This window comes from Aspergillus glaucus, assembly GCF_001890805.1.
Source record: "Aspergillus glaucus CBS 516.65 unplaced genomic scaffold ASPGLscaffold_7, whole genome shotgun sequence".
In the NCBI taxonomy this organism is placed as follows: Eukaryota; Fungi; Ascomycota; class Eurotiomycetes; order Eurotiales; family Aspergillaceae; genus Aspergillus; species Aspergillus glaucus.
In genome coordinates, this window is record NW_019170459.1 from 1,080,932 (window position 1) to 1,093,761 (window position 12,830).

A 12,830-nucleotide genomic window follows, 5' to 3' on the forward strand; every position below is an offset into this window, starting at 1 on the left:
AAAAAAAAAAAAAAAAAAAAAAAAAAAAAAAAAAGACCAGCCCTAATCTCCCTGACTAATCATCACCTCCACCCCTCACCACCCAATAAGCATCAACCTAGCATAATCCGGTCCAGACCATAACCGCCCCCTCTCTCCGCTTACCCTTTCCAGAATCTGGTCCTGATCTTTGTGTTTATCCCGGAACCAAACTTGCACCCGCTGCTTTCCAGACACTGTACCCTGTAGTTAGGTACATACTCTCCAAACCCCAATAATGTTAAAACTCTTGGGCTTTGTACCATCCCCCGGGCTCAAGGATTCTGGTTCTGGACCTGAATCTTAGGACTAACCCCAAAGACCAATTTTTTGGGGTTCTGGTTCGAAATCTTGGATCTGTTGATGTTCGGGATGTTCTCGGGGGGTATTTGTCTTCTCTTCTCTACATCCTGTGGTTCGGGGTGTTTGATGTGCTTAGGACGCGCGTTGAGGTATTTCTTTGTAAATCCAATGGCTACTGAGTACACACCACAAAACCCGAATAAACGATGGCAAATAAAGACAACGGCTGTCATTGTAGGCTACAGAATACCAACTAACCTGTTCTGGCTTACTGCTTACTGTTCTTCCGTAGTCCTCCGGTGCTCTCCAGTTTCTCCATAGGACAGGGCAGTGATCTCACGTGACAGTCGCTATTCTGGACCCAAGGACGAGACTGTCATATCCGCGGTCTGTCATAACTCCGCCAGTTCGTCGGCTGTTTACCGCCCAGAACATGTTTCCAATAAACTTTGTTATCGCACGCTACCCATTTCTACGCTAGGAAAATTGCTCGACGAGCACGAGCTGGATAGCTAACTAGCTTGCGCAGATGTTCCAATTATTAACGTTGGGAAGTAGTACAGAAATGCATCAAATGCAATTGGTTGTTCAAGAATAAAAAAGATTCTCACCAGTATGGCGTGCGCATCGCCGCCAGTGTAGAGAATGTCCCTTCTCCCGCCACCTCGTCCTTTGGTCGGTGACCCGCCAACTCCAGGTTGATTTGTCGATGCAGGTGCACCAGCCAATCGACGTAGCTTTGGGCTTCGTTGTTCCGGTCTTCCACCAGTAGCCGCGCAAACTCGTACTCGGCGCCGTCCATGCCCTGGCGTGCCAGTTGGATTGTTACGGCCTTTGACCCGCGGATTTCGGAAAAGTACTGTAGCAGGTTGCGCACTTGCGCGTTGAGGTGTGTTTCCAGGACTGGGAGTGAGGACATCTGCGCGCTGAGTGATTGCAGCGATGCGTGGCCCGGCCCGAAGAGATCCTCGAGGAGGTTGGGTGATATTTGCGAGTGCAGCCACAGCAAGCACACTTGCCCGTTGTCTATCAGATATGCTCCGCCTTCCTCGACCTTCGAGAAGCTGGCCCGTAGCGCCGGGGGAACCTGCAGTTGGCCTCTCTCGTTCGGGAAACCATCCTCGGGCTGCATGTTGTGGATTGGGACAATCCTGGGATACAGATACAGTGACAGCTCTGTACATCCAATCGACCGGATCATCCGCATGTCATGTACGCGGCGGTCAGAAGATTCGTGTCCACCTGCGCGTCACTTATCAGCTTCGATTCTCCACTGGTTCACAGAATATAGACCCACCCTTGAATGCCCGAGATTTGACCAAACTCAGCATGAACATCGAGTACTCCTTCAGGTTCTCCGGCAGCACCAACTGTCCCGGCGGATGAGACCCTGAGAAAATCCTACGGTAGCCACTAAGAATGTCCACCGTTTTCTCCATAACGCTCGCCCGGATATCCTTAAGCGACTTGTCCAACGTTTTCGAGGCGGCTGTTTGGTCAGCAAGCGAATCAAGACCCTGGATCGACAAACTTACCCTCTTTGGCAACAAGACCGATAACCGCATCTTGGTCAATGCTCTTCATGGTATCCATTCCCCCTTCGTTGGCAGCCGCCACCACGTTGATACATCGCACCCGACGTTGCCCATCGGCTGACGTGTACAGAAGTGCGGCTTGGAAGTGCGCATCCAACTTGGGATCCAACTTGCCATCGTAGCTGAACAACACGCCAAGCGCCTTGTCCGCGTCAATGCTACCAATCTCCAAGTCCGCGCCAAACGTGTGTTGCAAGAAGTTTCCGTGGTAGTTCGAAACCTGGAGACCGTTCGAGCATCGGACCTTCATCAACGCTTGGTACCCGGTCTCACGGGTGACAGCATGTGCCAGTTCCTTCGATAGCTTCAGCAGATCTCTGGGGGAATGGAAGTTCGGATAGAAGAATGTCTCTCCGCCAGTGACACCGGAAACGTAGCCTATTCACGACGTTAGTTGCCTTCATAACTTGGCGCTTGCGAAGGGCCAACTCACCCATGGTGGCAACATCCATATAGACGCCACCAGGTGCTGCGATGAACATGTCCACTCCAATCCCAGCCTCGGCCAGTTTGGAGCCAGTCTTCTTCCAATCCTGGTGTTCCGTGTTGAACAGTTTCTTCTCTGCGTCCGTGCCGTGCAGCTTCGGGTCTTCTCTCATGACAAGTTTCCCGGGGCTTGCGGTTGGCAGGCTCGCCACTGAGCAAACGACCTTTCCGCCGGTGGCCTGCAGAGCTGACAGTGCAGCGTTCAGGGCAGGAAGCACCGCAGGTTCGGGGTTCTTAACGTGGGAGAACATGGTCGGGATTCGTTGCAGGAGAGAGGAAACCACATCCCTAATCAGTATTAGCCATCATCACCCTCGTCTCGTATAGATCATCACCCACTTGGACTCGTAGGGGTCAACGAAGAGCCCTTCGCTGAGAGGAACAAAAGGTTCTTCGAGGTCGGTCATAACCATCATCTGCGCTTGATCAAGTTGTGCCTGAAGAGTCAACATCGTCGCTACACCAGCGATCACAGGGGCGAAAACATACACTGAGATTATAGAACTGCACTTCACGATCAAAAGTGACAATACCGACTTTCGACCCTTCAGGTATCCTCCGCACTGGTTCATCCTCCGGGTTCTCCTGGTTGTCCTCGCCATAAAGAGCCTCCAAGATACCCCTGCAAGTTCCCTTCAAGACCCCCCGGTTGATGGCGTCTTGACTGACATCAATCAAAAACAACCACTGCAAACCAACAGGCTCCTTATTCCAGTATTCCTTCGGGACCAAAAACTCCACTGTACCCATCATCAACTCCGGCCGCTGCATACGGTCGATACGTGCTCCCGTTTGATCAATTGGGGCAAAGTACTCCGGCGGTACATCGTTCGGGAAGGTGCACATGTTGCAGACATATTTGTTTCCTCCCGATTTGAATGTCATGAAAGGATTAATGTAGGCTCTGCATCTCCGGCACCGCGGAGGACCGACGTCCCCAAAGTCCAACACAGGTATCTCTTGTTCTCCCGGGCTCAAGCGCGCCAATGGCTGCAGGACCATACCCAGAGGTAAACCCGTAGAAGCGAGGAAGTTGGAGGTGGTCGGGATATTATTGAGCGTCAAGCGAGCGTACTTGGGAGACGAATTGCCTTGGTCGTGGGCGAAAAACGGGACTGCAGCCGGAGGAGGGTTGTGCCATTCCATCGTCGGATACACCTGGTTGTAGTAGTACTGCGTGTAGATGTCGCGGGCCCGGGGCACACTGGGAATTTGCTCCGGATCGACCTTTCCTTGAGTAGGCACAGAACCACCGCCCATAGTGCCCGGGATCCCAGGCTGGGGGATCATGCCTGGACTGGGGCCGGCCATGGCCTGAGGAGCGACAGCTGGCGACTCGGCCCGCGGGGCCTGGTTCAAACCGGTATTCAGGAACTGCGACGCTGGCTCTCCGGTGACTGGCGCAGGAGCTGCGGCTGATGGGCCACCAATATCATGGTGCGCATGTCGATGTTTCTTCTTCTGTGCCCGGGGAGCCCCGTCTCCCATGATACCCAACCCGCTCATTTGCGACGACAACCCCGCCATGTTCGGCTCGGCAGGTGCAGTTCCCATTGGCGCTGGTGACCCTGCATAGGCGAATTGGGGAGTAGGGGCGATGCTCGTAGGTTGTTGTGGGACTGGGTATTGCTGTTGCTGTTGTGGTTGAGGAGCCGGAGAGCCATAGGCGGAAGGGGCCCACTGATTCGGAGCAGGCGAGCCGTAGCCGGGCTGAGGAGGAATGCTTCCGGGGGCATAAGAGGGAGGAGGGTAAGGAGAAGGGTATTGTTGACGATTGGGATTCGAGGGGTCCTCGCCAGGCGCGGCGGCCTGGCCATAGTATTGATACATCGGATTATCCGCCATGGTGCTTCATAACGCGGCGGGCAGTGGAGGGGGGAATTCGAATCCTGTACAATCAACACTGTACCATCGGTAGGCACTGACTGGAGCCGTCTGAAAAATAACCAGACAGAAAAATGCCCAGCAGGCAGGAACTGGTCGAGGAGTTGAAGTTATCACCAACTGACCACCTAACTCAACTCGGGGCGGATTTATGTGGCTCCGGGCGGTCATCTATGAGTTGTTCAGGGCATTGCTAACTGATACGGATTTTTATGTCTTTATAGTGTCAGTTTTCGGGGGTATTATTGACTTGTCTGTTTCCTGCAAAAGAAATTGAAGAATATGAGGTGGCGTTGTGGTGCTGGTATTCTACCCCTGACGATTGATAGCGAAATAGTTCCGAGTAAACAAACATCGGGGACGGTCGAATGTCGAAAAAAAAAAAAAAAAAAACATCGCAAGACAGTGATAGAGATAGAACAAGATATCTAATTCATCACTTCAACTAGTTATTCACTTGTCTGACCACTGCTGGCATAAATCCTCGGACATTCGCAATATGACATGATTCTCGGGACATACCCCGGCCTCTGCATTCCCCATTCGAACAAAAGCAATCAATCAAGAACCGGTATGACAGGACTATCTCTCGTCCAGTTTCTGCATACTTGCACATAAAACTGCAGATCTTATCAACGTTGCTCCGATAAGCGGAGCCTGTAAGCGCTCATGCCACCATCTGCCAGTTCTGTTTGCGATCCTCATTTTTTGCTCTGACGGTCCTTCTCTTCTCCTCTTTTGATTGTTCTCGAGTAAATGTCAATCCATTGTTCGTATCGGGACATGAATGCCTCGTAAAAGCCATTCCGTAGTCTACCCACCGTCTATTCATCCAAAGTACAGTATGCACCGACACCCCATATGCTATACAAGTCTAACATACCCAGAAAACCCCAAAATGCCCCAACCCTCAGACTCAGACACCCTCCTCCTAGCCCGCATCGGCTACAAACAAGAACTCCGCCGCGAATTCTCCAAATACTCCACAATCTCCTACGCCATCTCCATCCTCGGTGTCCTAGGCTCCGTCCCTGCAACCTTCGGCGCCCCCCTCGCATCCGGCGGCCCAGCAACAGCCGTCTGGTGCTGGTTCCTGGGCTCCTGCATGGCGATGTGCATTGGCAGTTCTGTGGCGGAACTTGTGTCGGCGTATCCTACGGCTGGGGGAATGTATTTTGTGACCAAGTTTGTGGTGCCGGAGGAGAAGGTGCCTGTTTTTTCGTGGGTGCAGGGGTGGTGTAATTTGCTGGGGCAGACGGCGGGGGTGTCGAGTGTGGCGTATACAGTTAGTCAGATGGTTTTGGCTGGGGTGAGTATGAGGTCGGATATGGTGGAGGGAAGGTATTCTTATGAGCCGTATGCTTCCTATATTTGCCCTATTTGAGCGCGACTGACCGGTTTCAGGACCGCGCTGCAAACCGTTATATTATCTATTGTCCTCTTGTGTATCCTGGGCGTGATTAGCTCGTTGACAACAAAGACCCTGCACCGGATAATCCTCTGGTTTGCGCCGATAAACAGTACGCCGCTACCAAACCCTATACAACATGCATGAAACACTAACACAGACAGTCTCCGCAACAATCGCCATCTGCTTCGTTCTCATATATGCCACCCCAGACAAACAACCAGCCAGCTGGGTATTCACCCACTTCACAGACGGCTCAGGATGGGGCTCCAAGATATTCTCCTTCTTCCTGGGTTTCCTCGCCGTCGCATGGACAATGACAGACTATGACGGGACGACACAGTAACCACCCTACCCCCAATTCCCTATTCCCATCTGTTAACCAAGAATAAAGTATGTCTGAAGAAACCCACAACGCAGCCTCCTTAGGTCCCCTCGCCATCCAAACCGCCGTCCTAGTCTCCGGCGCAATGGGCTGGATGTTAACCGTCTGTCTATGCTTCTGCGTGACTGATCTTGATGATATTCTAAACACGCCAACTGGTCTCCCCGCAGCACAGATCTTCCTCAATGCAGGTGGGAAAACCGGAGGCACGATTATGTGGGGACTAGCGACGCTCGTGCAGTTCTTCACTGGTTGTTCGGCCATGTTAGCTGATACACGAATGGCGTATGCCTTTGCCCGTGACGACGCATTACCATTTTCCTCGTACGGCCCTTCCCCCTCTCCCCATTCATCAACAATAGCAGAAGCAGGACAAGCACTGACGCGCAACATAAAAACAGAACCCTCTCAAAAGTCCACCCAAAAACCCACACCCCCCTCAACGCCGTCTGGTTCGTCGTAGCATCCAGCATAGCCCTCAACACAATCGCCATCGGCTCCACCCAAACCGCCACCGCGATCTTCAGCATCACAGCGCCCGCGCTCGACCTCTCGTATGTCTCCGTGATCTTCGCGCACCGGTTCTACAGGGAGCAGGTGGAGTTTGTGCCCGGGCCTTTCTCGCTGGGAAGATGGGGGGGTGTTGTTAATGGGGTGTCGGTGAGTTGGGTGGTGGGGATTAGTGCGGTGTTGTTTTTGCCGATGAGGGTGCCTGTTACGGGGGCTAACATGTATGTTTTTTTTTTTTTTTTTTTTTTTTTTTTTTTTTTTTTTTTTTTTATGTTATCTTGTTTTCGATCTTTGATCTCGATCTCGATCTTCGTTTGGGGGGAGGCGGTGCTGACGAGTTCTAGGAATTATGGGATTTGTGTGGGTGCGTTTATTGCTGCTTTTGCGCTGATTTGGTGGCGGGTTTCTGCGAGGGGGTAAGTCTGTTCATTCTGTGGTCAATGGTTGAGTGCTAATGGTTTACAGGAAATACACAGGCCCTAGGACCAATGATTATTCACGACTAGACGGGGACGACTACGGAACTATACACCACGACCTAGAAGGATAGATATCAAAGACATAGATATACAGATTCATGCTAAACAATACAATACAAGACCATACTCCAAATTCAATATAGCCATACCTCATATACCATGAACATAGATAAATACAAAAAAAAAAAAAAAAAAAAAAAATATGCGTTTTGTACTGTTCTGATTGCTGTATGTCCATGTCCAACCATAATCGCCAACACGTTAAGACGCCATGTCAAAAAGATATCCTGTTTTCTCAGGTCCTGGTTCCCGTTGCCTGCCTCCAGTCCTGCCAACCGAAATTGCAACGCCTGATACCATGTGCTAAAAGGGGATATAAAAAAGTGATGATGTAGAAGAGAAGCAAGAAAATCAAAGACAATATCATACAAACATAGAACATGACATGCAAAGGGGAATCAAGGAATCAATCAAAATAAATGCAAGTAAATGGGTAATAAAAGAGGAAAATATATAAAATAGAAATAAAAAAGATGGGACAAGTGAAGATCAAGTGATGAGGAAATCCATATTCATATCCTTGATGATCTTCTCCCAGTCCCAACTCTCGTCGATGTTGGTGTCCATCACCCCCCACACTCGCTGGACTACCAGCAAGGCCTGATCGATATTGCGGAGGTTGGAGTAGGCTTTGAGAGTATCGAATCCATTCTTGATCCGTTCGCGTTGATGTGGGACGAACGCGGAGCATCCCAACAGGAACAGTGGCATCAGCACAATACTGTATGCTCCAGCATCTTGCGGCAACTGGTCCAAGTAGGCCAAACCATCATCGACCACCTGCGCTATTTTGTCGCTTGGTCGTGAAGGCCGGATCGTTCGATAGAGGTACACCCATGTCGATTGTCGATACAGCTGTGCCAGGTACCAGTTGGCCGTGTCGGGGATATGCGAGGTCTCCCAAACGCGGATGGCCGAGTCGATCGAAACGGCGTCGCTCAGGATTTCATAGTCGACGGCAGGCTCGTAGCCTTCCTGGTGTCGCTGCCGAATCCGGTCCCGTAACCGCGTGACCTCGGAGATGTAGTTGAACAAGCCATCAAACACACCCAGGAACATCCCCGCCTGCGCATGAGGAACAAAGTCGGGCAGTCGCAAATCGCCATTCAGATGGGCTGGCCGTCGGTCCAGGGAGGTGATGGCATTCGAGACATCATGGTACTGGAAGAATTCGACGATGAATTGCCGGAACTTCTCGTTGCGCGGTCGTTGTGTCACCAGTAGGTATCGGGCGGCGTCCATGTGCGGTCGGTACTCGCCATTGGTCTCTCCTTCACAAATGGTATTCAAACTGAGCGCAATGGTGGACGCAATGATGGGATCCTCGACCAGGAGATCAGATTCGCCCTCGGATGATGATGCTCTCGCTTTGGATGAGGCTGTGATGTTGTCTTTCAGGTCGCGAATCGCTCGATGGAAATGGTAGTATTTGCGCTCCTTCAGCATCGGCTCAGGGTCGAGAACAGACAAATGCGAACCGGCGAGACACATGAGCGAATGCATGAGACCGCGATGTTGTGTGGCCATGGGGAGGAGGATTTCTTTGAAGGGATTGGAATCATCGTTGATGAGGGTCAGAACGCGACTGAACCCAAAGACGAAGTGATCGAGGAAGCGACGATCGATTTCGGTTTCGACACCATCGATAAGGATTGGGAGACCACGAGGAATGAATGAGTTGGAATGGACCCGGGCGGCTAAAGAGAAAAAACCATCAGGTAAAGACTCCATTCCGGTTGGCGCCCGGGACCTACCATCCTCCAATTTTTGTCTCCCACTCTTCCAAATCTCCTTGGGAGGATACCCTTCGCAGACGACAGCATTCTTCTGACAATTCAAACACCTATAATCGGAGAATTCTTATCAGTTTCAAACCCGGGGAAATAGAGTACTGGCGGGGTGAAGTAAGGGGGGGGAGGGGCAGGCAAAGGAAATATTTACGCTGGTTTGGTCTCATCGCATTTCTTCTTGCGTCGCCTGCAAGTGACACAACCTGTCTTGGAACGACCTTTTGTGATCTTGACCTGCCCACCCGGCACTGGCAGAGGATGTTTGCGAGGACGACCCCGTTTCCGTGGAACATGAACGGGAGCGCCCGGTGGTTGATGCGTAGTCAGCGAAGAGTTGGTGGTTGGAGCGGTGTGGTGAGAGACATCCACCTCGTCGACTTCTTCAATCTTGGGAATCACAGCATCCATGGAGGAAGAAGGATCGAGATCGAAGATGTGCGACTGGTGAGGCTGAATTTGTTGTTGTTGGCGGTGGTGGTGTATTTGTTGGTTCAGCTGATGGTGGTGATGGGCAGCGATCAGACCAAAGGTAAAAGGTTTTGCCGCAGCGGTGGGGGTGTATTCGACTACCGACTGGGATGGCGCGCTGACAGGGGGAGCCGTCGTTGTTGTGCTTGGAGGAGGAGAGGTTTCACCATCCCAGGAACGAGGAGAGTCATCATCGGTACTGATACTGGTGCGATGAGAAAAGGCGTCGTCTGTTGTGGTGGAGGTGGTATTGGAGTCGCGACGGTCTTCTTGTTGTTGTTGTTGTTGTTGTTGTTGTTGAGGGAGAATGAAACCACTTTGCATGGATAACAAGGACATCTTGCGTTGTTAAAATAAAGATAATAATAACAAAAATCAAATATAGAGAAGGAAAAAGAAAAGAAAAAAAATGTCAGCCAGAAGAACTGACTTCCCGGGAGTGTAGGAGGATAGGATATTGGCGGGTGAGAAGAGAGAGAGAGTGTGTGTGTCAGAGTAGAGGGAGGGGGAACGGGACTAAGATCTCAATAACACGCAATCATTCTGTATATAACCAGGATAATATCACAGCAGGACTCCGTATATAGTAGCAGTACTGTTGTAGTTCCAGCAATAGTAATTGAAAGAAAGGAGAGGAGATCAGTACATATACCCAGCGCAGCAGCAGCAGTTCTGAATACACCAATCAAGTGGCAAGATTAACAACTCTTTTGGAGCCGTCGTCAGCCCGAAAAAACCAAACTAATGCAATGAATAATTATTACTCTGTACTTGTACAGGTATGTATAAGTGTGTCCCCTCCCAAAACTCTGTTGTCTATTACCAGAATACAGATTACAGGATACTCTTGTTTGATTTGTGCTCAGAATAAGCGAGGACTGTGGCCTAAAGAGACAAAAAAAAGCAAATATGCCCAGATGCACGGGTCGAGTACGCAATACGAGGCTACTGTAAGAATGCAGGTCGAACTGAGTTTTGACTATAAGAGAACCAATCCATCCCACTCTCATTTGGGCAGTGCGGGGTGTGTGTGTTTCATAGAGTTAGGCCCATGCACTACGGAGTACTCCATATATACGAGTATGCCTCGGTATGACCTCAACATGTACAGACCACACCGTACTTGTCTATATCTGGGGAAGTGGATCGATCTTTTACTAGCACGGACATCGGGTTGCCAGCTGTACAGAGTACTTGTACATTCCATAGCTACGATCAATGCAAATATCCGTAGAACTATTGTCCAGTGTGAAAGGAAGAATTGTCATCATCTGCCCTGTGCTCTGCCGCTCAATCGGGCAATGCATCCCGGTCCAAGCTTTTTGTACCGTACATGGTATAGTACAGTATCGCACAGTACCGTACAGTATCATACCGTACTTAACCATGATCGACTAGTTGAATCGGGTTAATGGTGGTATTATCGGCAGAAACCGTCTGAGTCTACCTGGAATGTTCATACGCCCATACTAGAGTCCATATCATTCCATGCAAGCACATCAATAAAGAAACAAAAGAAATATCGCAATCAACGTCACTAGCGGTGTAACGGTATGCACTCCGGATCAGAGGCCAGCATACTACAAGCATATACCTTGATGGGAATAAGGGTTTTACTTTGTTACCGTATTTGGTCCGTGACAGCGGGAGGGTCTTCCCGAACCAGATCGTACGGGGTGTTTGAGTTATTGTCCTACACAAAGTAATTGATTCTTAATAATCATGTCTCTTTGCCATGCTCTGCCATGCTCTGCCATACTCTGTTTGTTGTATAATCTGTACATACTTGTTGTGTTATGGAGAGAGTGATGGCAACCCCGCCAGACCACATGACCCCCCTCGTGTCGATTATCACCCAGCATGGAAACTGATCCGGGGGCGATCACTGCCTGTAATTACCGTTCGGTACGGGCTGTAAGTAAAGATGCACTGCGATCATCATGATTATAACTGCTCGTCTCTTACTGGCTGATCGGATGCTTTCCGGGGTTTGTAGATGCATTCAAGGGGGGTTTCATTCCGTACAGCTATCCCCATACACTGACATGCCTAACTGTCCTAGTAGAACGCATAGTGATATATCTATTTATCCAATACTCCTCCGGAGTACCTGGAGTATTATTGTACAAATGGGAAAGATCAAGATCCCGCAGGATCAGGGGCAGGGTAATATCCCGCTTCTTTGTCGTCCAGATGGTCTGAGCTCTCCATGCATCACATTCACTGCCGTGTCGAACGGGTGATTTCTAATAGCGGCTCGTTGATTCATCCATAGTTAACCATAACTTCTGCCAACTCACCGCAGATGTACCCAGTGCGTATACTCTGTATGCCCCGTAGATCACATGACAGGTCCGCCCGCCGTGTTCGAGCTGAATGCAAGTCATCTCGCTCACTCCGTACCTTGTACGGAGTTCTCTATTCTAACATCCAAGACATTATGACTAAAAGCTTCAACGCAGGAGATAAAATCTTTCTTCTGGAATATTTCTCCCATGGTTCTGACAGGTCGTCATTCCTGAGAGTCATGCTGCGGGCTTGTTCTCAGCTGAACGGGAGATCTGCACGGCTGACGGCGTTAAAAGGTCTTTCAATAACTCACATCCTGGAGAGAAGAAGTTGGTTTGGAACGGAATCAATGGTTTGTCTTTGTCGCAATCGATATATCGATTTACAATCTGGTGGCACCGACTGGCCCATGGTGTCATGGAGCTAGATCTGAGAACATGCCACCTTTGGGTAAGACCATGTGACTCTTACGCTGCTTTAATTGGATAGCTGATTGATGATGATAGATGTATCGATGATCCTCCACGAACTCAAAAATATAGTCGCGAACTCAGAGATGACGATCTGGCATGCCGGTCCGCATCCTCCTTGATCGATACATCGACGATAATACTACAGAGCATCAGCAGGGCGGGGGTTCATGACAGACAGGTCTCACATGGGAACTCAGAATTTACATTCATGGAATGCGTTCGATCCGAAGCGGCATCCCAGGTACCCTGGACGACTTTGCATGAAATGATTTGTCGTTTCTCAATACCACACAATGCGCTTGCTTCACAGTTCCGGCGCGATTTGACTAATTTGATCGGCTATGTGTGAGACACACACCAAACAGGGATCTACGGATACATTCCCAGTGCTCTTTTGAAATTTTACTGGACTCATGTCATTTGCAAGGAACAGATCATTCCAAGATTATCTCAGATGAACCGAGGTATGACTAGCGACTGGCATCAAGCATGGAAACGATTTTATGACCACTCTCAAATAAAGCAGCCTCAGCGCTCCATCTGTCATGTCAACAGTCATGTGCCTACCTTCACCTGTAACTTATATGCAGCGCTGTTGCGGGATGGTTCTCGGAGACATGCATTCAATTGGTTGGGTTACTAGAAATACTCGACAGACTTGGTACTTCATGAGAATATGTTC

General features: G+C 50.0%; 3 protein-coding genes across 3 annotated transcripts; 1 reads left to right on the top strand and 2 right to left on the bottom strand.

Annotated features, from left to right (window-relative positions):
* Window positions 1-762: 762 nt before the first annotated feature.
* On the bottom strand, window positions 763-4,473 carry ASPGLDRAFT_73647 (Sec23/Sec24 family protein). Its single transcript, XM_022549684.1, has 6 exons — window positions 2,892-4,473; window positions 2,742-2,839; window positions 2,350-2,690; window positions 1,857-2,294; window positions 1,619-1,810; window positions 763-1,563 (listed from the first exon to the last, which is right to left on the bottom strand). Exons 1-6 carry the CDS (start codon window positions 4,245-4,247, stop codon window positions 929-931), a joined length of 3,060 nt encoding a protein of 1,019 aa, XP_022402486.1. The 5' UTR covers window positions 4,248-4,473; the 3' UTR covers window positions 763-928.
* A 579-nt stretch (window positions 4,474-5,052) lies between these two features.
* On the top strand, window positions 5,053-7,212 carry ASPGLDRAFT_45813 (amino acid permease). The gene is made up of 8 exons (XM_022546323.1): window positions 5,053-5,123; window positions 5,174-5,642; window positions 5,691-5,806; window positions 5,859-6,036; window positions 6,089-6,403; window positions 6,481-6,810; window positions 6,934-7,005; window positions 7,055-7,212. The coding sequence occupies exons 2-8, from the start codon at window positions 5,185-5,187 to the stop codon at window positions 7,137-7,139; spliced, it is 1,554 nt and encodes a 517-aa protein (XP_022402487.1). The 5' UTR covers window positions 5,053-5,123; window positions 5,174-5,184; the 3' UTR covers window positions 7,140-7,212.
* Window positions 7,213-7,324: 112 nt separating this feature from the next.
* On the bottom strand, window positions 7,325-9,983 carry ASPGLDRAFT_45815 (Zn(II)2Cys6 transcription factor). Its single transcript, XM_022546324.1, has 3 exons — window positions 9,070-9,983; window positions 8,883-8,971; window positions 7,325-8,825 (listed from the first exon to the last, which is right to left on the bottom strand). The coding sequence occupies exons 1-3, from the start codon at window positions 9,723-9,725 to the stop codon at window positions 7,618-7,620; spliced, it is 1,953 nt and encodes a 650-aa protein (XP_022402488.1). The 5' UTR covers window positions 9,726-9,983; the 3' UTR covers window positions 7,325-7,617.
* Window positions 9,984-12,830: the final 2,847 nt, after the last annotated feature.

Excerpts from the sequence above, each read along its gene's own strand:
- ASPGLDRAFT_45813 (XM_022546323.1), top strand. The coding sequence starts at position 5,185 with ATGCCCCAACCCTCAGACTCAGACACCCTCCTCCTAGCCCGCATCGGC. Across the intron at positions 5,807-5,858 it reads CTGGTTTGCGCCGATAAACA|TCTCCGCAACAATCGCCATC; the intron begins GTACGCCGCTAC and ends TAACACAGACAG. Across the intron at positions 6,811-6,933 it reads CCTGTTACGGGGGCTAACAT|GAATTATGGGATTTGTGTGG; the intron begins GTATGTTTTTTT and ends GACGAGTTCTAG.
- ASPGLDRAFT_45815 (XM_022546324.1), bottom strand. The coding sequence starts at position 9,725 with ATGTCCTTGTTATCCATGCAAAGTGGTTTCATTCTCCCTCAACAACAA. Across the intron at positions 8,972-9,069 it reads TGCGATGAGACCAAACCAGC|GTGTTTGAATTGTCAGAAGA; the intron begins GTAAATATTTCC and ends CTCCGATTATAG. Across the intron at positions 8,826-8,882 it reads GAGACAAAAATTGGAGGATG|CCGCCCGGGTCCATTCCAAC; the intron begins GTAGGTCCCGGG and ends TTTTCTCTTTAG.
- ASPGLDRAFT_73647 (XM_022549684.1), bottom strand. The coding sequence starts at position 4,247 with ATGGCGGATAATCCGATGTATCAATACTATGGCCAGGCCGCCGCGCCT. Across the intron at positions 2,691-2,741 it reads GTTGACCCCTACGAGTCCAA|GGATGTGGTTTCCTCTCTCC; the intron begins GTGGGTGATGAT and ends AATACTGATTAG. Across the intron at positions 2,295-2,349 it reads TATGGATGTTGCCACCATGG|GCTACGTTTCCGGTGTCACT; the intron begins GTGAGTTGGCCC and ends CGTCGTGAATAG.